The sequence below is a fragment of the Lonchura striata genome, chromosome Z (assembly GCF_050655825.1).
Source record: "Lonchura striata isolate lonStrDom1 chromosome Z, ASM5065582v1, whole genome shotgun sequence".
Classification (NCBI taxonomy): domain Eukaryota; kingdom Metazoa; phylum Chordata; class Aves; order Passeriformes; family Estrildidae; genus Lonchura; species Lonchura striata.
Window position 1 is genome coordinate 48,544,620 of NC_140740.1, and position 25,438 is coordinate 48,570,057.

General features: G+C 40.3%; 2 protein-coding genes across 2 annotated transcripts in view; both read left to right on the forward strand.

Annotated features, from left to right (window-relative positions):
* Positions 1 to 16,574, forward strand: part of SUB1 (SUB1 regulator of transcription) — a 33,650-nt gene extending 17,076 nt beyond the window's left edge. Inside the window, exon 5 of the mRNA XM_085568090.1 lies at positions 10,778 to 16,574. Coding sequence (XP_085424216.1) covers positions 10,778 to 10,782 — 5 coding nt within the window. The 3' untranslated portion in view covers positions 10,783 to 16,574. The remainder of the gene's footprint in view (positions 1 to 10,777) is intronic.
* Positions 10,782 to 25,438, forward strand: part of LOC146763808 (uncharacterized) — a 90,812-nt gene continuing 76,155 nt past the window's right edge. Inside the window, exon 1 of the mRNA XM_085568092.1 lies at positions 10,782 to 10,830. Within this exon, the coding sequence (XP_085424218.1) occupies positions 10,793 to 10,830 (38 nt within the window). The 5' untranslated portion in view covers positions 10,782 to 10,792. The remainder of the gene's footprint in view (positions 10,831 to 25,438) is intronic.

Genomic DNA, 25,438 nt, shown 5'->3' on the forward strand with positions numbered 1-25,438 from the left:
TACTGAGATCTGCAGCTCCTTTTGTATTTCCTATTCTGACTGGAATCATCCATCTGCCTCTTTGAACACAGGTATCTCTGGCTAAACTCATGCTATCACAAGACAAGGAACATCTCAAAGATTGTATCCTAGTGGTAATTGGCAGATAAAGCTGCTATTGCTAATAAAGGTCAATTAATGTGTGTATGTATAAATCTTAGCACTGTGATAAAGTGTTCTTAATGTAATTACTCATGCCAACATGGATACTTCTCAAAGGAAGTAATTTTCTTCATACTTGGATTATTGTCTGCAGTGAAAGTACTGGACAAATGCTTTCCCCCCTGAAGTGACCATGAACAGCTTGAAGAATACCAGTGAGATAGTTCCTGAGGAAAAAGTGATGAAAACTGTCACATGGATGTATATACTTGCCATGGGTGAGGGTGATTGCAATAGCAATGGTTTGGTCAATGGAAAGAAAACTTGTGTATGTGGGTTGCCTGAAAAGTTCCTAAAGTCACCTGTAGTACATGAGTATCTCTTAGGATGATGTAAAGACTGCCCTCCTGTCCAAAGAAACCTTTGAACAATATTAATTTGCCATAGGTCTGTTTCTATATAACCCAATCTTTTGTCTTTTTTTTTCCCTTCAGAGATTTGTCAGCCTATGTGGTATAGTCCCCTTTCAGTGGTAGGAGAACTAGTAACACAGCAATTACTGTGTTAATATTTAATAGTCATATGCCTTTCATCTATCCAAATAATTCATTGTAACATGAAGAATGAATAGAGTATTTATGGTTTATCTGTTAAAATGCTTAGGAACAAGCATTTTGGGATTTGGGGAAAATTTTGTAAACAAGTTATCTAGGTATTTCCATCACTCCGATAAATGTGTTTATGCCTTGGTGTTTTGATTTTGTGGAACTTTATCTCAGGAGATTGAACTTTTTTCCTTGTGATCCTTAAGGAGCTATGAAAATCCTTATTTTTGACGTACTGCAGTTTTGGATTTTGAAATTTAGCTTGCAGAGGTCATGCTTGGATTCATTTTCCATTAGATTACTAGATTGTTGCCGGGCTGATACTGCTTTGTAATCTGAGTAACTGTTGAAAAGAGTCTGTTAAACTCCAAGCTTGTGGTAATGCCATGTGAGAAGGTAAGGAGAGGAAAGTGCACAGATAAAGAAGTTAGTTATTCTTTGGAACCTTTTCAGAACATGATCTGGAAACAGTATGTTTGCATTTTGAAGGTAAAAACTAATCACTAAAAAGCATTCCACTTAAATTTGAAACTGCTTCTGTTGAAACACAAGTTCATCAAATGTATCCTTTTTATGAAATGTTATTGAAAAACCTAATAGCAATGTTTGAAGAAACCTTGATAGGTAAACACTACATTTACCAATACAAAATTCTTAAAGCTGAGTGAATTTATACCAAAATATAATTTTTAACTGACTTTGTGGTTTTGACACTTTGAAACAATTATCTTAACTAAATAGGTAAATTTCTAGGAAGCTTGGTTAGGACTTTGAAACTTTCCACAAGTGGAGGTCACATCCTCACATCCTTGGTTGAAGGAAGAGACCTGTTAGCTTATTGTGTGGAAGTTTTGGATCAAAGTGGCTGCTGAATGCTCTGGGCAAGGGGTTTGATCTGCTTTAGGTCAATATCACCTAAAAGCCTTGGTACTATTGGTCTGGTGTATCAAATAAAGGGTACAACAGACTTGTTTTAATAATTTTTGTGCATTCCACCAAAGTAAAATTTGCATGGATATTTATTAATTAAACATTCTTTTTTTGTCTTCAAGAGGATTTGAGATTAGCACCTAATCAAGAAATTTCTAATTCTGCAATAGTATAGTTTAGATAAGGTTCAGATGTATTTTGCATTTGGTTTCTGCTTGAGTCATTGTACTTTCATAGACATCGTTGATCAGTACAGCATTTAGGATGGGAGTCCTCATCCAAGGTTGGGGAATACTTTTCTGTTTCCAAATAGGTCTCTTTTTTCATTACAGATCTTTTGAATGCAGGATGCATGGAAAGTGTAGAGAAATGTAATGAAATAACTCATTTCACTTCTTTTCACTTACATGTATTCAAGATCTGCATTGAAAATCTTCATATGAAAGAGCATGACAGCCTGTTGGCAAGTCTTCAGCAGTGTATGTAACAGTTCAGAGAAGTGAGATTTTCTTTTTTTCTGGATAAACCTCAAAAATGACTTTTGAGTAACTTATATTTTCTCTGACAAATACTCAGACAAACATCTGTATAAGGGGATACTACATGCAAGTTTTGTGCTGGCAGCAATAAATAATAAGTTAATGCAGCAAATAGTGTACTGGTGAGGTTGGTGATGGGCCTGAGTGGTGCCTTGGCTCAGGCATCGCCCACAAGCCGGCCGGGCTGATCCCGCCGAGAGCCATGCGAGGCCGCATCTCCTCAGGGACCGAGGCTCCTGGGCCATGCCTTGTCAGGACATAACAGCAGCAGCCCGAGCTGGGACCAGGCCAAGCTAAAGCTGCCACAGCCACGCAGGTGCACAAGCCCCAGGGCAGTGTTTGGCTGCAGGTCCCTCACTGCCCTCCTCGTACCTGTGGCCGCCTCCAGCCACTGAGCTCTGCTGCTCTCACACCGCTGGGCCCTGACGTCCCTGGCAGCAGGGACAGCTCTCCAGGTCACTCCTCAGGGCAGAGAGATTCTTTACCAGTGTCTGATCTCTACAGTAAGGTAAGGAGCATTTTACTTTCAGCCTAAAGGTATACTGTGTGCTAGTGACCTTTATATATATCCATCTATTTATTTGTTTCATCCGCTTATTTATTACAAGTGTGTTAAATAGTAGTGTTTGACAGCTGTCTGAATTGCTAAGTCATCATCTAGGTCTTTGTCAGTTCACCCATTAATTACCCTCAAGTGATCACTTAATCACCGTTTGATTACTATTTAATTTCTAGTCAATCATCAATTACATATCATTTGATCATAATTAAATCATTAATCAAATTCTTTTAGTTAACAAGTCAACAATGACTTGATAAATCACCAGAGCTACCTAGATGTCACTCCATGCACTTGGATTTCTTGGCTATGGAGTTGTAGAGTCGAAAATGTCATTGCAAGTATTTATTGTAGAACTGGACAGCTATTTGTGTATGGCCTGTAGTAACACTGCATTACTGTGTAGGAAAGTGTCTCTAAACATTCCAAATACTTTCTTATCTTTTAGAGTCAGCCTCCTTTGTGTTCAGTGGAGAACTATGTTGGGAAAACATTATAGTCGCCTCAGAGGGAGTATTAGGTAACGATGGCAAATAGTTACGAATAAAGCTAGTTGAGTTCTCTGTACTGTTGGCTGCCAGTAGTGCTGAGGCATTTGCAGCACACAGAAATGAAATATCTGTGGGAGGCCTTTTTTCCACTTCTTGACATATGAATCTTCAGTAAATTCCTTGAATTTGGTTGGACAGGGATTTGAGTAATTGTTTTCAAAGTAATGAGAGTTGAAATGAAAAACATTGTCTTAAATAACACCTTCTTACTGTGTTAATGATGAGACTGGGGATTTAGAGACCAGTCCTCGCTAGTGCTCAGGAAAGAAGTTCCTGTGTCAATTAGTTGACTTAACAGCCCAGTGTTCTGCAGATATATTTTTGTCTCGTTATGCAGTATCTTAAGACAATGTTTATTTTTCAAGATATTTAGAATAATGTGTCTACTGTTGCTAAGAATCCTGTTTCAGCCTGTAGGAAAACTGCCAGAGTAATGAAATGAGAACCAGCACAGATCACTTGGATCATATAGTGCCTCTTTTGCCTCAGGACTTTGCTATTTCATGCAGCACTAAGCATTTACTGTTCTTAGATAGATGAAATTTACAATTTTGATGAAGATAGATTGCTACATCTGGATTGCTACATTGCTTCTTGGTTTGTCATCCAGTGAGATGGGCTCAACTCATATTTGTTTTTCTGGTACTGAAATACTGAAATACTGAATACTGAAATACAGTGGGTTTTTTTGTGCCATGAAGTGTGAATTCATGTCTCTTCTATGTGCTGGTTTTCCTGAATGACCAGTGACCTTGGTATGGTATGGTATGACCTTGGTATGGACTTCTTGTGATTTTCCCTGAACTTTCATCCCTATCAGCTTCTCAGGGCCAGTCTGCATACTTCCAGGGATAGCAGGAGCAAGGGCACCTGTGAGATCCTGCTTTCTTCTTTGCTACCTGATCGCTTCAGCACTTCCTTGCACCTGGAAGAAGTAGACACTAGCCTTCCTCCAGCAAGGTGTGATCTGAAAGAAAACCGGGTACTATTGCAAAGTACAGCAACAGTCCAAAGAGACTGATGGGAAAAAAGTAACACATGAAGTATGTGAAGTGTATTTCATAGAATCACACAATTACTTGTGTTGGAAGGAACCTTTAAGGTCACCTAATTCCAACTCCCCTGCCATAGACACCTTCCACTAGACCAGGTTGCTCAGAACCCTGTGCCTTTAACACTTTCAGGTATGGGGAATTCACAGTTTCTCTGGACAAACCTGTTCTAGTATCTTACCACTCACAGAGTGAGTGGTAAGTAATAAGTGAGCTTATTCGTAATACCTAATCTAAACCTACCATCTCACAGTTTAAAGCCATTTACCCTTGTTCTGTCACTACATGCCCTTTTAAAAAGTCCCTCTCCAGCTCTCTTGTAGCCATTCTAGGTACTGTAAAGTGCTATAGTGTCTCCCATGTATCTTTGCTTCAGGCTGAACCACTCCAGGTCTCTTCAAAGGAGAGATGCTCTGTATTTCTTGATCTTCACATCCCTCCTTTGGACTCTAACAGATCCAAGACCTTATGTTGTGCACCTCAGACCTGGTCACAGTAGTCCAGATGGGTGTCCATTTCTTACTCCAGTAATTTGTTTGCAGATGAACATGCACTACTTTTCATGAGAAAATGGCACAATTGCAACTGGGGCATGGGAAAGGCTGGCTTGCTCATCGCTGGGTTGTCTGTCTTCCTCCTGCACCAGGAGAGAGGCAGGATCATCCTGTGCTCTTCTTTACAAACAATATTTTGTGAAATTCTCAGACATACTTTGCATAACTTTGAATAGAGGGAACTGCCTCACAGTTTAGTTGGCATGTGAATATACAGATATTTCCAGTCTTTTCTTCAAGGACCCGATGTTTCAGTTATTGTGGAAAATCTGAATGTGCTGCAAAAGCAAGAGGTCTGTCCTTGCTTTCTGATACATCAGAAGGCAAATGCAGTGAGGGAGAAGTGTATGAGCAGTGATCATCATCTGTATGAGTCATATCTATAAGACTTCTACACTTTTCTGGCAGTTAAAGTGAGCAGAGTAACTTGGGGCCAAAATGAGATCTGTACAGTTTTTCTTTGCAAGACTTCATAACAAAGCGGTTCAACCTTATGTAATTTTATTTCATTTGCAGCCTATAGGTATCTCACTGTACAGATAAGACAGGACAAGACACTGTTAATCTTTGCTCTGGCCATGTTTCAGGTTTCTCTTGGCTGTCTTTGGGGTTTCTCAAAGTCTGTCTGCTTCTGCATGTGTTCTCTTTGTGTATGGGTTCCTTCTGACACTTTGATCCAGGAAGCCTCCTCCCTGGCCAGCTGAGGAGCTGCAGCAGTGCTCTTAGCTGACAGTGAGGCGGAACTGGGGTAGGGTTAGTATTTTGACATGTCTCGCTCCAGATCATAAAATCTTAGTATTTTCAGACATCTGATATTTCTGGGAAAGTCTGGTCCCGTCTTCATTTTTCTTCAGCTTCAGCTGGCAGCAGTTTTGACCCCATCATCTTTTAATCATCTGGCTTCTAATTTCTTTTTTTACATGGTAATTTCCAACTACAAAAGAGGGGGATTTTTTTTTCCTGCCTGTATTTTTTAAAATTTAGCTTATGTTCTCTGAAGAACTATGCATTTTCTTTGTTTGAATAGTTCACAATTTGAATAGTTAGGATAGATGTGACATTTCCAGCTGGAGCCTCTTGCCTCCAAAGGGTGGCTAATGACACATGAAGCTTTCAGACCTGCTCAGACCTCTGTGAGTGGAGCTAGCCACTAGATGTCAGCATTATTTTAAAAATAAATAGCTGTGCTACCTATTGGCCATTCCTGCTTAAAATGTGCTGATGTGAAGTTGATGAGACTTGGTAACTAGTGCCTAGAGGCTACAGCTTTCCATATTTATGAAATGCTCAGTGACACCTGTGTGGCTAGCAGCATACAGGGGTGAATCTTACTAATAATTTCCCACATTTTTAGAAATTGTGAAAAAGACACCAGTACCTGCTCAAATGGCTGAGAACAAAGTAGGATTTCATAATAAGACTTCTGAAGTTCTATTGTGCTTGCATTCAAGTGTGGATCTATCAATGGAGTGAGTGAGGCAGCTTCCTGTCAGAAAAAAATGGTTTTACGTCATGGATCCCCTGAGGAAGGCTGAAGAACTTTTGTGTTCACATTACGGCTGCATTTAGGGGGGAAGCTGGCTAAACTGATTTAGTGACTCACTGGTGTAGGCAAGATACAGTCTTATATTTTCTCCATTGCTCTTCAAGTGGCTAACTTGATAGAAAATGAGCCAACAGGAACAAGCAAGTGGTGTTTTGGGAAGATGATCTCTCTCTCATCACATGGGTGCCTGTGTCAGCCCAAGGGTGAGACTGTGCAGCTGAGGGTAAGATTAAAGAAAGGCAGAGGGACAACTCTGTGACAAATGTGAGTCATTAGGTTTTTCCTATTTTCTGTTTGCATTCTTTGCCTGGGAGGCACAATATCTACCTGTCCTTTATACTCAATTTCCATCCTCTTTCTCCTTTTGCTTTGACAGCTATTCCTTCCTATTTCCTGGGTAGAGCTTGAGTGTTCTCTGCAGTTCTCTGTGCCAATTTTCCTGTCCTCAAGAGAGGACTAATCCATTGTTCTACTAATCCATCTCTTCCCATTCACATCACTCTTAAACATTTCCTTTTTCTCTATTTCCCACAGTAAGTAATTTGTAAAAGTGCAGTTAACTCTTTCTCCATTTCAAGCCTTGTATAATTGCTTCAATGTAATTTTTTGTGCAAGCACTGGGTTTGTCATGGCAGATCTCTTTATACATCTTGACATTAGGAGTTTGAGAGGAGTTAAGTGTTGGCTGGAACAAATGGCAGAGGGCCTACAACTGTAAACCCAATAGGACAAGGGCTCAATAAAATATCAGTGCTTAACAACTAATAAAGAATAACATGATAATAGCTTATTTCAGGCTCTGCTTCATGTAAGCATTGAAATTACATCTGCTGATTCACAAAGGACATAAAAACTCACATTCTCATCCTTTTTGGTGTGTTCCTATGGTTCCCATGCATGGTTACAACACAGTGCATAATTTTAGGTGCTTTATAACATTTTTTATTTTCTGTAAGCTTTTGAACACTTATTCTAGGTATATCTCTTGCTGAACTACTATTTTGTCTCTTACTATTATTCACCTGGGCTAAATCCCACTTGACTTTCTGGAGGAGAAAAAGAAGGTAGCTCCCATGGCTTATGAATCTCTTTGTCTCAAGTGTGTCTGATATGAAGAGGTTTTGAATTGTGATTAAATCCTATACTCCCTGAAGCACTTGCATGTTTGCAGAATTGTTATGTTTGCTAGAGTCCAGTAAATACCAGAGGTATACTTTATTCTGAGTTGGGAAATTCATACCCTTCTGGAACAAAATACTTTATTTCCTACAGGTTTAGACTACATGATATTGCCACCACACATGCCATTCCACTGAAAATTGTGTCAGCATTCTCATTATTTGTTTGTCAGAGATTATAATTTGGATATGAAAATTTGCTTGCTTCCACTTAGAAACCTGGTCTTAGCCCAGAAGTAATGAAGAAAACACTGACATTTTCTTTCAATATAATTAGTGTTATTTTGGGAAGAAAAAGGAGAATAAAAGAATTAACACTGAAAAATGGCAAGGTGTGTGTTACAATTTGTTCAACTTTGACCAACTAAATGACAGAAAAAATCAGAATTTGTCAATCTTGTTAAGCTGTAATACACTTCAGTATCTTTTTTGTTTTATCAGTTTGTTAGGTGGAAAGCTGGAGAGAAATAGGTCTGAATATACATGAAGGGATGAATCTACCCTGCATGTAGGGTGTGCAGGTACTATCCCTTCAGCATTTATCAAAAGCTGAGAGTTCCCATCCTACTCTGAACTTTAAATCCCATCAATCTGAAAGTGCCACTGCTCCTGACTTTGTTTAATCTCATATGTGCATCAGAAGTTATGATGCATATAACACATTTCTTTGGGGTGCAGGATTACACAGAACCGAGGAATAGTAAAAGTGAGCTACTTCTTTTGTTGTGGTAGGTGCATGTGGACCAATTTCCTGGGCACAGCAAATTGACAGAAGGGAGTTGGGATGCCCCAGGTGGGGCCTCTCTTTGGGTGAATTGTGGTCCTGTTTGTTAGTAGGGTTGCAAAGTACCTCTGTTTGGTAAGTGATAAATGGTTGTCATGGTTTGACTCCAGCCAGCAGCCAGGCCCCAGGCAGCCACTCTCACACATGCACCAGAGAGAACTGGAATGATAAAAGCTGGAAAACTCAAGGGTTGAGATGAAGGCAGTTTAGTAGGGAAAGCAAAAGCCACACCTGCACACAAAACAAAATAAGGAGTTAATTCATCACTTCCCATGGGCAGGCAGGAGTTCAGCCATCTCCAGGACAGCAGTGCTCATCACATCTAAATGTCACTTGGGAAGACAAATGCCATCATGGGAAACATGCCCCCTTCCCTTTTCTTCCCTCCACTTTATACCCTGAACGTGATGTTACAGGGTCTGGAATATGCCTTTGGTCAGTTGGGGTCACCTTTCCTGGCTGTGCCTCCTCCCACTGTCCCAAGCACCCCAGCTTCCCTGCCAGTGTGGCAGTCTGAGAAGCAGAAAAGGCTTTGGCTCTGTGTAAGCTCTGCTCAGCAGTAACTAAAACATCTCTGTGTTACCATCACTGTGTTCAGCACAAAGCTAAAACACAGCCACATATCAGCCAATGTGAAGAAAACTGACTCTGCCCCAGCCAAAACCAGCACAATGGGTTTACTGGAGTTACAATGATTCTTGGGTATTGTAGGATCGAAGACAGGAAAAGTGAGCAAAAAGGGTTGCTTTGGTGTTTGGTTTTGTTGAAAAGTTCTTGTAGGAGTCCACCTTAATCAATATACCTCTTACCATGTACACTTAGAGAAAATTTTAGGGAAGGGCCTGTTAAAGAATAAATGGGGAGGCCAGGTGATAGGATTCTTATAGTACAAGTGGGAAGGCATGTTTCATTAATAAATTGGCTGCTGAAGTTATTTTTTACTATGAAGGGGTCTGTAGTAGCCAACTTTAACTGCCTATGATCTGTGGGACTATATCAAAGATGCATTTCAGCAAGCAAGTATTCTGTGTAGTCCGGACTTTGAGATGTGGTAATTGCTGAGAATAACTGCTAATACTTCTACTGACCAACAGAGATTTTAGCTCAAAAAAGACATGTGTTTTTTTACAGTGAAATGTGAAGAAATAAAACAGGCTCTCCTCACATTTAAAACCCAATGACTGTGAAATATCTTAGGCTTTCTGCCCTGTACAGATTTTTGTGATACAAAGGGAGGCCTTGCATGCAGTGAAAGGTTTCAGAAAATACTGGTCTTTACAAAATATAAACAAACATAAATTTCTGCATAATAAATAGTTTCCAGCAACAGGTATTTTGAATCAGAACAAACCAGCCTGAATCTTACCATCACAATCAACAACAAATGAAGTGAAAACTAGACTCAGAAACCATGGAGACTCAGTACAATCCTCCATATTGACAGTAGTTTTTCAAGTTTGCTCTTGGAATAAAATACTCAAAATGAAGTCTAATATACCAGGCTTCAAATGACAGAAAACCAAATAGCTTTTCTTTAGAAATGCATTTTATAGGATTTAGTGCAAACAAGTATTTTTTAGGTTCAAAAACAACTTCAAAAGAAGTTTTCTCTGGAATAGAATTTGACCATTAATATATGTCTCCAAAGAGTCAAGTTCTGGCCTGGAGAATCTGTTGTCATGAGTCTCCTCTAGTTCAAGAAAATATCAGCTATGATTCTGACCTGTCTTTGTGAGTGAAGGTTATCATGAGCTGAGGCTGATTCTAGGCTGGTCTGTTTTAATGGGGAGTAAAGGGGTAGCTGGTAATCAGGAAAATAAAAAATTATGAGCTAAGTATATTGCCCGTAGTGTAAAAAGATGAAGTGCGAGAATGTTTGGACTTCAGTGCAGAGAAACTTGGGATATGAGGCTTGACTTACTGAGTTGGAGGGGAGGGATGTCTTAGGAAGAGAGATAACTAAAGCCCAGCTGCAGGGAGGAGAGAGATATGAAAATGCACTTAAGTGCAGTCTCAGGTTTCGATTTTGCAAACTGATCTGTTCAGGCAACCCCTTACACCCATGCAAAGCCCTGTTGTAGATAATAGGATTTTGTGCAGGCTCAGAAGAATCAACTTGCAGGAATGAGGCCCTGAGTCCTCAGGAAGAATTTATACTGTGTACAAGTAATACAAGGAATAGCTGGAAATGACACATCTCAGCAGCACCCGATCTTGAACCAGGGGCACGTGAGGTGACAGAATTACATTTATGTTGTTGTGCTCTCAGTGCTTCTGTTATAAACCCCAGTGGAATTTACACTTGGTATCTTCTCCCCCATCCCCCAATATCTTTCAGGCTGAAGTCTGGTGGATGAGAGCTCAGCCTGGAAGGCCAGTGACTTCTGAAATGTGAGTGTAATTTGTTTAGATGCTTGGCTTTGCAGGACAGGTGGAAGGGGGAAAATATCAGCTGGTTTTCCCTTTGTTTTATAAAATAGTATTTCACATGAGATAAACTAGGTGATGTGGGGAATGTTGTTTAGGCTTGTCAAAAAGATAAACTAGATTTTTGCCTACCAGAGAGCCTGACAGAACTTTGTGATTTGTTTTAGAATTACTGTGGATTTCATTACTTGGCAGTCCCTATAATGTGCGTATTAATCTCACTGGCAATTTCTAAATTCTAATTGCAGTTAGAGGACCATTATGTATTTAATTTTACTGTGATCACTTTAACTAGCAGAGCCTGACTGTTCTGAGTGCTTTGTTAGACCCAGCTGCAAAGGGCTACTGTGACAAGGTGATGACAGAGGTCTTTAGTATAGTTTGATTGTTCCCAGAGCAAGGCTATTATTTGGGCTTCATCTTCTTTGATAGCATAATTCAGCTCCAGGTAGGCATTCTAATCTACCACTGCCAGCTGTTTTGTGGTCACAGGTTTCACAGAGTTTCTATGGGAGGGCCTTTAACCTCCTATTTCCGCTAAATCCCTCTTGTCTGTGCCTAAGAACAATACAGGTACCTTTATTATAAATCCCTAAATATGAGTGATGAATTATATGCTAGTAGAAAAAGTACTTCAAAGACTAAATGGAATCTTGAATATTTGCCTTTCAAACCTTACTCTCTATCTGGGTTTCAACCTGAATATATATTTACTGAATTAGGCAATTCTTACTTACATCTTTTTGCCATAAATGAAGAAGTTCACTCACTTAATTCAGAGGCAGACACTCTTGGACAACTAGATAGATCCATACCTGTGTGAGGCTCCAGCAAGAACTGTGACTGTCCAGACCCTGGGGAGGTGGCTGATGAGATTTACAACTAATTTTAGGAAACAGAGAAGGTGGTGGTTAAATTAAATGGAGAATTGCTGTTCTCCCATGGCATGAGAAGTAGGTGGCACTGGAGGAAGCTAATTTGGAGACAGTTTTGGGAAAAGACTTTGGGAGCTTATTGTAACAAGGATGATGGGAGTAGGTTCAAAAGGATGTTACAAAGGCATAAAGGGAATCTGGAAGAAACAAAGGAGAAATGGACTCACTAACGTCCCTGGTTCTGGATACTGGGAAAAGATAGGGGAATGGACAGCAGGAAGTATCATTCTCCTGAAGTCATGTATCTCATTTGCTACTGCCAGATATGTAATAGTGGACTAAATGGACCATTGGTCTGACTCAAGGGCAGTTTTATAACAGAGTCAGGGCTCTTACAGATCTTGTCTCACATTTTAACTCATTAGTGAAGCAGAGACAAATATCCTCATGTGTAAGAACCACAGAACTGTTAAGGCTGGAAAAAACCTCTAAGACCAACTCCAACCATTAATTCAGCACTGCCAAACCCACCACTAAATCCTGTCCCTAAGTACCATATCTGCATTTCTTTTAAGTATCTCCAGGGATAATGACTCAACCACTTCTGTAGGCAGTCTGTTCCAGTGCTTGGCAACTCTTTCTGTGGAGAAACTTTTCCTAATGTCCAGTCTAAACCTTCCCTGGTGCCACTCAAGGCCATTTCCCTTTGTTCTGTCACTTGTTTCCTGGGGGAAGAGGTTAACCCCCAACTGGCTATGCCTTCCTGTCAGGGAGTTGCAGATAGTGATCAGGTCCCCCTTGAGACTCTTTTTCTCCAGTATAAACACCCCCAGCTGCCTCAGCTGCTCCTCACAGGACATGTTCTCCAGACCGTGCTCCAGCTCTGTTGCTCTTCTGATAACTGGCAGTTCAGACCTATGCAGTGACAGAACTGAAAAGCAAAGTTTCCTTCTGAGTGGCTGTGACAGCAAGTGAACTTTCAGGATAGTGAATCGTACCAGAAATGTGGCTTGTTGGATTAGTTCCGAGTTTTGCAAGATATGGATACGTGGCTGGCAAGGCTAAAGCAGAAGTTTCCAAATGCAATTCTGTTATTGTCAGTGTGATGGCAACAGAGATTAATTTGGCCCTGGGTATCTTTTCTTAGCTTATTGAAATATAATTAAAAATATTTTATTTCAGCTTTTAATAATATTTTTCTTATTTTTGGAAGATCTGCAAATTAAGCAACATATGACTGATAAAAAGTGGCTGTAGCTAGAGAGCAATTTCTTAGCTCATTCTTAAAGAATATCGAAACAGTATCAAAATCTATCTTAAACATGTAGATAGAATAATGTTTAGATGTACATGTACCTTTCTGTGGCACAGGACTTTCCTTAAAGTGCGTTTCAGGTTAAATTTCTTTTTCATTTGTCCAGATTTACCTGACTCCTTTTAGTCTGCTTCCTATGCAAAGCAGACCCACAGAACCTGTAGAATTTGATCATTCCTGATTTGTGATTTTTCTTAGATGTTTTCTCAATAAGTTATTACTTGTTCTGTTCACCTGATCCATGTGGGTCTTTTGTATCCATTTTTAGAGCAATTACTACATCTCTTCAGGTATGCAAAATACCTCATTAAATAACCTGGGTCCTTGAGTGTCAGAGTGAAAAGCAAGCATTTAGGTGTAAGTTTCTAATCCATTATGATTTTCTATGTTCTTGCTTGGAATCCTACAGACTACACTTATATTGCACTTATTAATGCACTTTCTTGACGTAGCCAGGGGGGCAAAAAGCTGGAAAAGGAAAGAAATAATATATTCTGATTTGGGAATAAGTGATTGCATTAATAAAATGCAAGGTAAGGAGGCCTTGTGACCTCTTAAAAAAGGAATAATGTTTTTTTCAAGAAACACAGGTTTAGTGTGACAAGGGCATTGTCAAATGTCTTCCAGATTTAAGGGTTATTGAACATACAGTATGTGCCCCTTCATCACAGAATCACACACATGGTACAAACTAGTCTGTTTATGGGGGGAATAAACTCACAAAATACTTTTCTTCCAAGGCCTAGCAGAGACCTTTTTTTTAGATTTTTTTTTTTCAGCCCTTCTACAACTGCTCTGCTACCTCTGTTTTCCATGGAAGGTATGATCTGGCAACATCTTTCACTCTTGAGTGTGTTGAGTAAGAGAAATTTTTCTTAGGTATGATGTTACTTGTCCCAAATGGTGAACTTGAAGTAAGGAAAAAGGCAAAAGAATTTAGTGTGAGTGGCAGTATCTTTATTATCTCTTAATAATACAAATTATATTATCTTTCCTAAAATCAATCAGCCTGGAGGTAGAACCTCTCCTTTCAGCATCACTTTATTTATACTCCTATATTTCTGAAAAAGGTTTTGTTGGCAGTCTTCAAAAGCAAAAGTAAACAATGAGGAGTATTCAATGGCAAAAATCCTGTTGACTTAAATCTTATTGGCTCAGTCAGGCCATACTCTTAATTAGCATCTTTTCTTCTGGACAAAACTAAAAATGTGAGCATTAAGCCTTGTTTACTAAGTTTCAGTGTATTCTTTTGAGGGAGCACAGAGAATATAATTCTCTACCTAGAAATAAGTTTAACAGGTGTAGACTGCATTGCTCAATATTTAGCACTTTATCAACTAGTAAATTGTATTTGCTGCAAATGGCTTTTTCTGGCTCTTCCTCACTTCTTCGGTTGTGAGGAGCTATGCTGACTTCTTTTCTCAATTTCTGCTTCTTGTGCATCCAGTAAATTGCATTTCTATGCCAGCAGTGCATAGCTCCCTGTCACTGTCCTTAGGGTAAATTATTTCCCTTTATTTTGTATTCCTGTCCTCATGTGTTTTTGCTGTCTCCTGCACAGCTCTCAGTTTGCATCTTGATATCTCATTCTTTCTTTTTCTTAACTCTCTGAGTCTGATAAATATTCTCATTGATCTTCACCTCCTGTGTGTTCTATGCCCTGGTCTTTGAGAGTGCTGATCCCACAGCACATGTGCCTGCTGTCACAGGATCAACAGAGGGCTGCCAGGCTGCAGGGGTGAGCCAGAGACAAATAAAGAACAATGCCTTAAGATCAGCTTCAGGTGATTAGTTTTTTAGATTTTGGGCGTGGGATGGGTCAGTGTTCAGGTATTTAAATGCATATCTTCTGTCTGTATGGCCACGGAGGCTGGGAGGAAAGAACAGGAGCTTGGAGCAGGGCATTGGGTAGAGTGAGCTCACTCTTTTTGGTAATGGTGTAGGCATAGTTCAGCTCTGTCTGAGTTTTAAAACTTCACCCTGACATTCATCCTCAGTTTAAAGAATATGAATGAGGGGTAAACTCTGTTTTATCCTAGCATATTTTGAATAGTTAAGGGACTGAAGTCCTTTGGAAGGAATGAGGTATCCTGGAAAGTAAAGTCTCGGGTCTGTTTATATCTGACTAAAGCTCTGTTGCACCCCACAAAAATGTACATCTCACAATCTTTTATCATTTACTTATGCCTGTGAAATATAAAAAAAAAGTACATAGAAATAATAGAGTGCTTTCTTTTGCTGCCTCTTCTGCACAGTAGGTAAGTGACCCCCAGCACACCTTGTGTGTGTTGGAACCTCTCTTGGGCTCAAGTGGGGATGAGAAAGAAAACAACTTTTTCAGGGTGATTACTTCGGTGTCTTATGAGCCACATACAATTTACCTCATTTTAATAGGGTGATCCTTAGGTTAGTGAGATAATACACAGAGGTTAAAATGCTAATCTTAATCTCCCTTATCACATGATCCTTTTCACCCAAATCCTTCTGGTTCTTACTGGGAAACCAGCATCCAGTTCACAGTCTGGTTTGAAAGTCACAACCCTCATTTGCTATTACATTTGGTGAAGTAACTGACTCATGTATGATTAGTTTTGCCTTTTTTTGAGCCCTCAATATGGGCTACTTAAATCTGGTTCATCATTGCAAACAGGAATAGTTTAGGCAGCTTTTTATGTCCAGAGTGTGTATCCCAGTGGAATTATTAATCCTACTTATTTCTCTGCAAAGAAAGGCAATTAGTATTCTTAATTTGCTCCAAAGTAAAAGTTGATGGGATCAGAGATTTTCCCATTGCTAAAACTGAATCTTCAATTACTTGATTTCCTGCTGTTGCTGCTCATAATATTATCCCTCTATATAAATCAGCAAAGTCAGCACACAGGAGTGCTGCATTGGACATATCCAACTCCTCACTACCTACACTGCATTGCTGCAGCAGCTCCTCAGCAATCAGAGATGTTCATCTTCTGGCAGCATGTGTTATGTTACTCTCTTTGAACACAGGTCCTATTTCAGCCTATTGCTTTACCTAAACAAAAAACAAAACAAAAAAAAAATCTGCTGCAGTTCCTTGGGGAAATGCCAAAGCCAGTGTCTGATCAGCTATTCCAGTCAAACACTTTTGAAACATGACCTTGTTTTCTCAGTTGCAGCAATTTTTAGTGTAATCTCTATGGGCTACATGAATCTTTCTGGAGTCAGCAACTGATGGTGTCTCATATGGGTTATTACTTTATTTTCTCTGGACTTCAGTGCTGCTTTGGGCACAGTAAACCAGGCTCTTTGGAAAATGTCTGCAAGGGTACAAGGTTGTCTGCAATGCTGTTCTAGTGGTTTTCAGCTTTTCTTAGGAAAGGTTACACTGAACTTTAACTGTGTCCAAAGTGTGTTATTTTTTTTTTCTCCTAGCTGAAAAGACTCAAGATGGATTTTTATTTTGGAATCTGAGACCTAATCAGAAGTTAAGCTTATTTCTTTGGCTCACATCTACATAATAAAATGTTATGCCTTCTGAATTAGTGGCTGTGTTGTGCCTGTCTGATGTGGAGATAACTAGCTATGCGGCACATGTCTAATTATTTAGAAAATACTAATGTTAGAATGTATGAGAGAATAGTGCCTCAGTGACTGTCTTCAAAACACACTTTTATTCTTCCTATATAACATAAATGACAGAGAGACTGTAGGTCTTTGGTGCTTGATACTGTGTTTGGTCTAACTTTTAGGCCCAGCATGTGAAATACTTCACATATATGAACATGCAACAAAAATATACTTTGTTCCCATAAACACACTAACACAGTTGAGAAAGTCATCACTGGAGTGCAGGGACATTAATTGATATGCTGAGTAATCTGAGTTGTCAGGAGAATGTAAATACTAAACTTCAGACTCACATCGCTGTTGCTGAGAGCATTTTCTTGGCTCTCCTTAGTGTGTACTTTTGCCTTGTAGATGGGATTAGAGCTAATGCACTGGAATTTCATTGCATTCCCATGCAAGAAACCCAGACAGGTCTAGTTTCCTTTTATTTCTGAGTTCAGCCTTCAGTATCTTTCCTGATTCTTCTTGGGGGACCAGGCTTTCAAGTTGTGTTTGGCTTCAGAGTATGCAGAAGCACTTTTGAACTCTGAAAAGTAGGTGTGCACATTTTTCACATCTCAAATCTGCACAGAGCAAGGCCCAAATTTTGTGGCCAAAATCTGAATGCTCCAGCCAGACCAATGAACCAAGAAACCAGAAAATCAAAGCATGTTTCAATGCACCCTCCACCACTTTCTCATGCACAGACTGCCACATTTGCCTGGAGAGGGGCAGATGAGCCTTAGATGAAATTAGCAATGCATGCACAGCAATCCTGGCTAATGGTAGCCCACCAGACTGCCAGCTGCAGAGACTCTGGAAACATTGCCAACAGCTCTCATGGGTTTGCAGACACCCTTGCAGGTACACTGACATGTGCAGTTGATGCACCAGTGACACTTGCTCTGAGCAGGGGGGACTGCCCTGTCGTGTGCCTGTGATCCCAAAGCATGCAGAGATGCAGAGACTGATGGCCTTCAAATCCCCCAAATTTTTGAAACAGTGCAAATAAATTTAAAATTATGTGTGTAGTGTTCAGCTTATTTTCCTTTCCCATCCTTTCATTTTCCTGCTGTATGATGGTGAGTGGGGAAGGGTCTTTGTTCATGTTTTCAAATTTATGAAAAGAGGAAAGCAGAGCAGTTGATGAAACATCATTTTGGTGGGATACTTTCCTGTAGGAGAGGTCAGCCTGCAGCTCTTCCACCAACTCCTTCTGCTGTTCCCACTTAGTGCCTCCTGCCAATAAAGAGGTAGACAGAGAGAGTGCAGAAGAAGCAGAGACAAGGAATGGTATTTGAAAGGAGAATTTAGAAACACAGGAGGTTTCCTGGAAAATTGCATCTTCACACTACTTTTCCCTGTCATCTCTTTCAGTGTGCTAGGCAGCTCCCACCATGTACCCTGTCTGTAGGCAACTGAAGCCTGGCTTGATTCACATTAGGGAAGATCAGTTTTGGGGATGGGGTGAGCATCTGCTTCTCCCCCCAGATTTATGACTTTGGTGGAAGTTCCTGTCATGCCTCACTCTGCACCTATGTTTCCAGCCACTTCTCCATTGTTGTTATTTCCAAGTGATGATGGATTGAATCTCTGCTAATGCAGCAAGTGAGCTGGGGCTGCTCCAGGTGCATGCTCCAACTCTCCAAAATGTCCACTGGCCACAGAGGACCCACTGCCTGCAGACCAAGACACGTCTGGTTGAGAAGGATCTGCCAAAAAGTATGTTGTTCTGTGTTGCTGAAGTGTTTATGTTTCATTTTTTCCTAAGAGCTCCTGCCAAATAGCAAGATAGCACAGATACAGAGCCTACTGCACAGGTCATGGAGGAGGAAGCAGTTCCTTAGCTACAGTAGGAGATGAGAGCCTTATAGATGGCTCCCTTGTTCTGGCATCTCCCTTGGTCCAAATTCAGGTGCTGTGAATTTTACTGGGTATGTGATGTTGCACTAGCACAACTCTTGTGTATCTGGCTGTAACTACACTGCCTGCAGTTTTGGATCAATGCAGAGCTCACCCATACTTCAAGGCTGTGCCTCTGTCCTACACCTTGCCAGCCCAAGCAGTGAAACTCACAGTGAAACCCATCCTCTAGCAATCCCTTTCCTCATTTCTGCTAGAGTGTAATTGTTTGCTCCAGTAGGATTAATCACCATCTGAACAAGGAGCCCTCTGCCCTTTCTAGTTGTCCAAGCCCCAGAACTCTGCCCTGTGCCTATGGTGACTGGAGGGCTTCCAGCTCACACCTCTCAGTAGCCAACTGGAACTTGTGTGAGGGGTGTCAGAGCCAGATCAGCTTTGAGGAGATATCCTGAGAGAGCCACCAAGTCCTCCAAAAGACAATTCAGTAGCAATCCTATGGCACCCCACTTGATACACATTTTTGTGGTTAATGTAAGGGCTACATCTCCCTAGGTATTTTGATAAGTCTGGTACCATCTGAGTTTACAGTTACTTTTTACTTTGTAACACTATTTCTATTTCAATTAGTCTGGCACTTTACCTTAAGGGTCATTCCCACCCTCCAAGTAAGTTTGGCTAAGGCTGAGCCCTAGCACTCCAGAACAGCCCAGGTGAGGAGCAGGCTAATGTAAAGATTGCAGCTGAATCCCTTAACTCCATGTGCCTCTGTCATGCAGTAAACAACAAATAAAATCGGGAAATTAGGGAATTCTGCAGAATTAAATGAACTGTTAAGAACCTATTAACAAAATATGTCAGAAATGCATCATGTGAAGCAAAACTCTTTTCCTTGCAGCCTATGCCAAATATATAGATATAAGAAGCCAAAAACTGAGGTTTAGGAGATGATAACCCATTATCTGAATTTTGTGTAGCTGTTAAAATCTTTTATGTACATGTTCGCTATAATGTGCTGTAAAACCCTAGGGAATGGTTCTGCTCTTGTTTTGTGGGAGAGCAGATAAATTAACTAACCCATCTGAACCCATCTCAGGTTGCTCAATGAGTAGGTCCTGAATCTATCAAAAGATGAATCACACCAGCTCCAGGATTAAGCTTTTAAAAGCTCTTAAAGACAAGGGCTAAAATGTCTGATTATTTGGCCTGGTTTTGGGCTCAACCTCCCTGGAAGTCAGAGTCATACTGGTAAGAATTCCTAATTTATGTGTGTATTTATACACTGTGTCATGCAGAGACCAGCAGTTGAACCAGAGATGTGTAACCAGCTCTGTTGTAATATCCAAACTTGCAGGTTTCCCTCTGGCTGGGGTGGGAGATGAGGGCTCCTCTGTCCTCCTTGAGACAACCTGTAGGCTACCTTCCCATGATAGCACCAGTTTTCCTCCTAGGTGAATGGTCTCTGAACCAAGCAGCACCCTGTGAGCTGCGCATGACCACTGGAAAATGGGACTTTGTGCTGCCAGGCAGACAAAGGCTCTTTTTATCCAGTGAGAGGGCATTTCAGAGGAAATTACTACACACTGCACAGGACAAACATTTTCTCATTGTACTGAAATGTATCTAGAGCGGGGAAACTACACTTAGGATATGGAAAAAAGGGGAAATAACAACAACAGGTTGTCTGCAGTGCACAAAGGGAAGAAAAACACCAGGAGAGGCATCCTGAAGAATGCTTCCTGCATATATTGAATGCTTTAAAACATGATGCTTTTCCTTTCAAAAACAGTGAACACACTGGCATTACAATCCCTTATTTTTTTGAGTTAAGTGATACATTACAGTCTTTGTAGGACACTTTTTTTCAGCTGAGATGGCATTTGGCTGTGGTTGCTATGACAAACAGAGAAGAACTGGTATGTGGCATGCTTCAATAAATACACAACCAGGTTCACTAGAGAAAAATATCTATAAAAATTAAAATGGATCAGATACATAATTGTCATCTATTGCATGTTCAGAGGTCCATGGTACTGAAAATAAACAATATTTATAAGCATTTCATAGGCCACTATAAAAACACACTGCATTTTACTTTGTAATTTTATAGGATGTTTTTCAGCTTGTGTAGCTTTACAAAAGAGCTTTCTTTATTAATTATTTATTTTCTTTTAGTGTGGAAAATAGTTTCAGGCTCACCAAAGATGAGAACACAATACAATATTTGATTAATATTCTTTATTATTGTATCTTGTTTCTCCAAGATGAAAAATGTGTTGTTATTCCCAGAACTTGGTTAGAATAGCAAACCAATCTCTGCAGGGTAACCCTGAATCAAGCATCTTCTTTCATATGCCCAGTCACTGGTCAAAAGGAGGGGACAAAACCAGGACACACAGTGAGGTACATGGAGTTAATGAGATTTCTGAGGACAATTCATTATTCTATTATTCTAAGTAATAATATTTTTATTTCTTTATGTTTAGAGGCCTCAGGCTGGAGAACTGAGGACACAGTAGGTACATTCCTTACATGAAAAAAGAAACAGTCACTGTCTGAAGAATTTTGGACTGTGTAAAGGACAAAATATGCAGGAAAAATAGTTAAGATAGTTAAGAATCCAGAAGAAGACTAAGAGGTCTGAAACAAATTGACCCCAAGTGACTGAAAACAAACTTAGCTTTTTTTCTATGTCTTGTGTGAAGTTGCCTCACAAGAGTCTTGGATGAAGTAGCGATCTTCATTTCTGCAGAGACTGTCAATTGCCACTTGATTTTAAACATTTTGCAGCTCTTTCTAGGAGCAATTAGGGATGAAATGCTGCAGCACAGTATTTTGTGTTCTTCATGAACAGTGTAGGTTGGGAGGTGTTACAGCTCTAACTCCTCATAGCTACATGGCTGGATAACATGCCATAAAACCAGCATTTCACAAACAGTTACTCACCTGGAAATTTAGTGCATAATGAGTAACCCAATGAGTAATCAGCAGAAAATACTGCAGAAATGTTATAGGTCATTTTTAGAGAGAGAAAAGCTGAAAGAAAATTATAGACCACTCATTCAGTCTGATACTTTTGGCACATCATTAGTCACATTGAGAATTGTCTAATAAGGCTGGTGGATTGTCTGTCCCAACAGTTTATAGCATGAGATAATGATTTTCGTGATGATTTAATACCACAAGCAGTATCTACCTTCTCACTGCTGATCTCAGCAATGCATTAACTTACTAATTTATCCTAAATAGGATTTGACGTAGGGTATGAGACCCTGTGCATGGCATATGTGGGTGGTTTCAGCATCCATTTGTGTGTGACAGAACCAGACACCTCACTGTCCAGATCACTCACACCCAATCCACATGGCAAGCTGTCAACCAGCTGGTACCCACAACAGGAGCTTCCTCAAGGGAAGAAAAGTAGGACAAAGCAATTGAATCTGCAGCCATGTCAGTGTCCATACCTTTGAGATGGAAAAGGTCAGTGGATGGAGCAAAGATGGTAAATTCAATGGTATTTACTTGTGTCCAACTACAAGTGTAGGCAAGCAATACGTTACTGCTGCAAACAATAGGTAGCAACTGTGAGTGATGTTTCAAATAATGAGAAGACTGAGCAAATTAACATGTAAGAGTTTAGAACATGTAAGAACATGAAAGAGAAAAGGAGAAGAAAGTGTCTTGGAAAAATACACAAAATAATATAGCAGATGAGAGAGGAAAAACAACTGCTGAAACAAGCAAGAACACCACCAGCTTCAAGGAGAAGTCTCAGAAAAGAATCTGTGAACATTTTGTATGCATGAACCTGAGAGTTGAAATTGCAGCAATCCTTCCAGTTCCCAAGATCTGCCTAGTCCTGAGGCTGGATCTCCCTGCCCAGTTTTTGCATAGCTGTGTGTGTATCCTGGTTTGTTAGATGACCTGTTTCAATCTTGGCTGCTGATTGTTGCCTTGCACTCACCACTTCAGCAATCACAGGCCCACATTTTGAATGTTCCTGGTTGAGGTATTTGCAGTGTTGCCAAGGTACTATCTGAAATCACTGCTCAGAAACAGATCAATAATAGTGGTCAATAGCTAAAGTATTTTTTTCTGTTATAAAACCTAGATATGATCCCTGCCTGCAAACTGAACATTATTATTTATTTGTGTCAGCATCTGGCATGTGATGGGCATTTTATAGACAAGAAATGATAATATTTTGGTTAGACAAAGAAACAGATAGATGCAAAGGTGGGACAATAACAACAGATTTTTTCAGTGTAGAGATAGCACCAACCTCTTAAAGCAAAAAGATTTGAGTTTATTTTCTAAAACTACTTGGAAAGAGTTGCACAGATAGCAGGTGAAGAGACATAAAGAAGAGACAGACTTGAAAGATGGGTAGACATTGACAAGACAGTGTTTGGGATTGCTTCAAGTGCTGTATGCAAGGAGGATGTGGCTAGTAGTAAAAAGGCTTTCAGAAAGTAGATAATCAGCTTTTTTTGGTTTTGTTTCTGCAAACCTGGGATGGAAACATCTTTTTTAAATGCAGACAGATTTTGGTGCTGCCAGCTGCACTAACATTCAGAGTTTTGCACTCCTCTGCAAATATTCACCCACTTGGGAGTCAAATCTAGTGGGACATTTGATCAGATCTGAACCTAGCTTAAGATAAATTAATCATTGTAAATACAGACAAATATGGTTTGAAACTCCAACTCATCCACAGTCCTTTTCTAATGGAAACAGTGGTCCTACGTAACTCACTTACTTATCCCCACCCTTAGAAAAAATATATTTTGGATCTCTCTCTTAACCTGACTTTAATCTTAATGAAAACATGTCTGATAGCTTTGGAGACAATATTGGTATGTTCTGTACAGAAATTTTACTAGCTGCTTTTTTACTTTTTTTCCTTTGGCATCAACTTGAAAGAATTGTTGGAAGATGATGCCTGCTGGAAACATTTATCCATTTCATTTTAAGAATGTGAGTAATTGTGCAGTGTATGTCATGCATATTAAATGTTTCACTATGAAAACAAATTTTACTCATTATTGCTTCTTATGACATTCCAATATGTTCTCTTAGAATACACTCTTCTCTCTGCCATCTGCCCATTTCTGGAATTACGATGCAGCAGACTGATCCAATACTTTGTACAAATCTCAATGGTTTTAAGATTAGGCTTTGCAAGAATGCATTCCACTGGCTCTCCAGCCTGGAACCAGCAACAAAATAACTATGTGATGGCAGGAAAGGACACAGCCTGTTTTGCATCGTGTGATCAAGTGATGGAGGAGTGTTGTTAAATCTGTTCCCTGGCAGACAGGTTGTCAGTGTGTCTGAGTTTTAGTAGAACATCCTTTTTCATTGAAATCCTACACTATTTTAGTTCCTGTGAAGGTCTTGTTCTGAGCATGAACAAGTAGGCCTAATAAAACAAAGACTCTGCAAAAAGTTGTAATTCAAAGAATATATGATGAAATAGTTCAGATGTCCCAAACACAGAGTGACAGAAAGCACCCTTGCAGGTGCTGTGCCATGCGGGAGACTCCTATGTAACCCAAAGATCCAGTCCAGCCTGCTGCTGAGGTCAGAACTATTGCCAGCACTGATATTAATTCTATGCATCTGCCTGAATCTCTGGGGATGGAGGACCCACTGGAGGGCAACTAAAAAAGTAGCAGTGAGAGAATCTGCTGGGCATTAGGAAAAGCACATAACCAACCCAACCTGGGGTTAAACTAGTGTAAAAAAGTGGGTGAAACTTACAGACAAAAGATGTGAAAGGAGTAATTTACTTGAATGATGCAGAGTGGAGTTGCTAACCAAAGACAAAGTGAAAAACAAGGGTATAAAAGAAGCAAAGTCAGGACCACAGGTGACTGAAGCAGGATGGGTTGTTTACTTGGGAGTGGGAGAAAATAACTTAGGTAAAGCAAATTAGCAGATGAGGGCTGTGCAGGGACATCCCCGTCATTTGGATCTGTGAATGGACACTGCAGTCTGGAGCAGGACAGTCAGCCAAGTTGTCCTCATCTCCACAGTGCATCTGACCTTCTGGAGCAATCCACAGACCTGAGGTGAAGACCAAGGGGTGTGATTTGGGATAAGACCCATGGTGTTGTTCAGAGAGGAGGAATGTGAAACACAGAGCCACAGTGTGGAGAAGAGGCTTTCAACAGTGTTACCATGAGGGGAAACAGCAGCATGCAAGGGGATTTTTTCTGGGTTGTAACAAATGCAATTCCTGCCATAAAAAATATGGTATGTTTTGATGTGGCTGCAGTTTTGGGAAAGGAGGAAAGTACCTCACTCCGCCCTCTTTCTCACCCCAGTCCCTCACAGTCTGTGACCAAAATGCATTGAAATGTGTGAGCCCTTGAGAAAAACACCAAAGAAATATGAAGCTCAGTTATGAGCTTTTAATGAAGCTTCAGTTCCTTATAATCCTGTGAAAGCAATGGAAAGTACAGTGGGTCACAAGGTGCTGGAGGATGCATTGTGGTTCCCTGTGTGCAGCACGCGAGGCTTTGGAAGGGCTGGGATGCTTCATGCCAGGCTTTTGGGGTGGACAGATATTTCTTTATGTTCCCTGAAACAACTTCTGGCAAGGCTGGTGAGATGTCAGCAAGCAAGGCACAAAAGCTGCCATGGTACAGCCCAGAACCCCACAGTCTGGAAAACTGCTAGAATAGGAGAGACTTTTGGGAACACATGCCAGCTGGATAGCCACAAGACTGGCCTTGCTGTCATGTATCCAGCAATGAAGCGGTACCTGATTTCCAAGCCCCATGCCCAGTTTATGCAGCTTGATGTAAGAAAATAACTGAAGAAACCAGTCCATCACATGTCGTTTCTGGGAAGGTCAAGGTCCGGAATGAATTTCAAGCATGAGACTGTCTCTGTTAATAAGTAGTGTAATTATACTAGAATAGTATAATAGTGT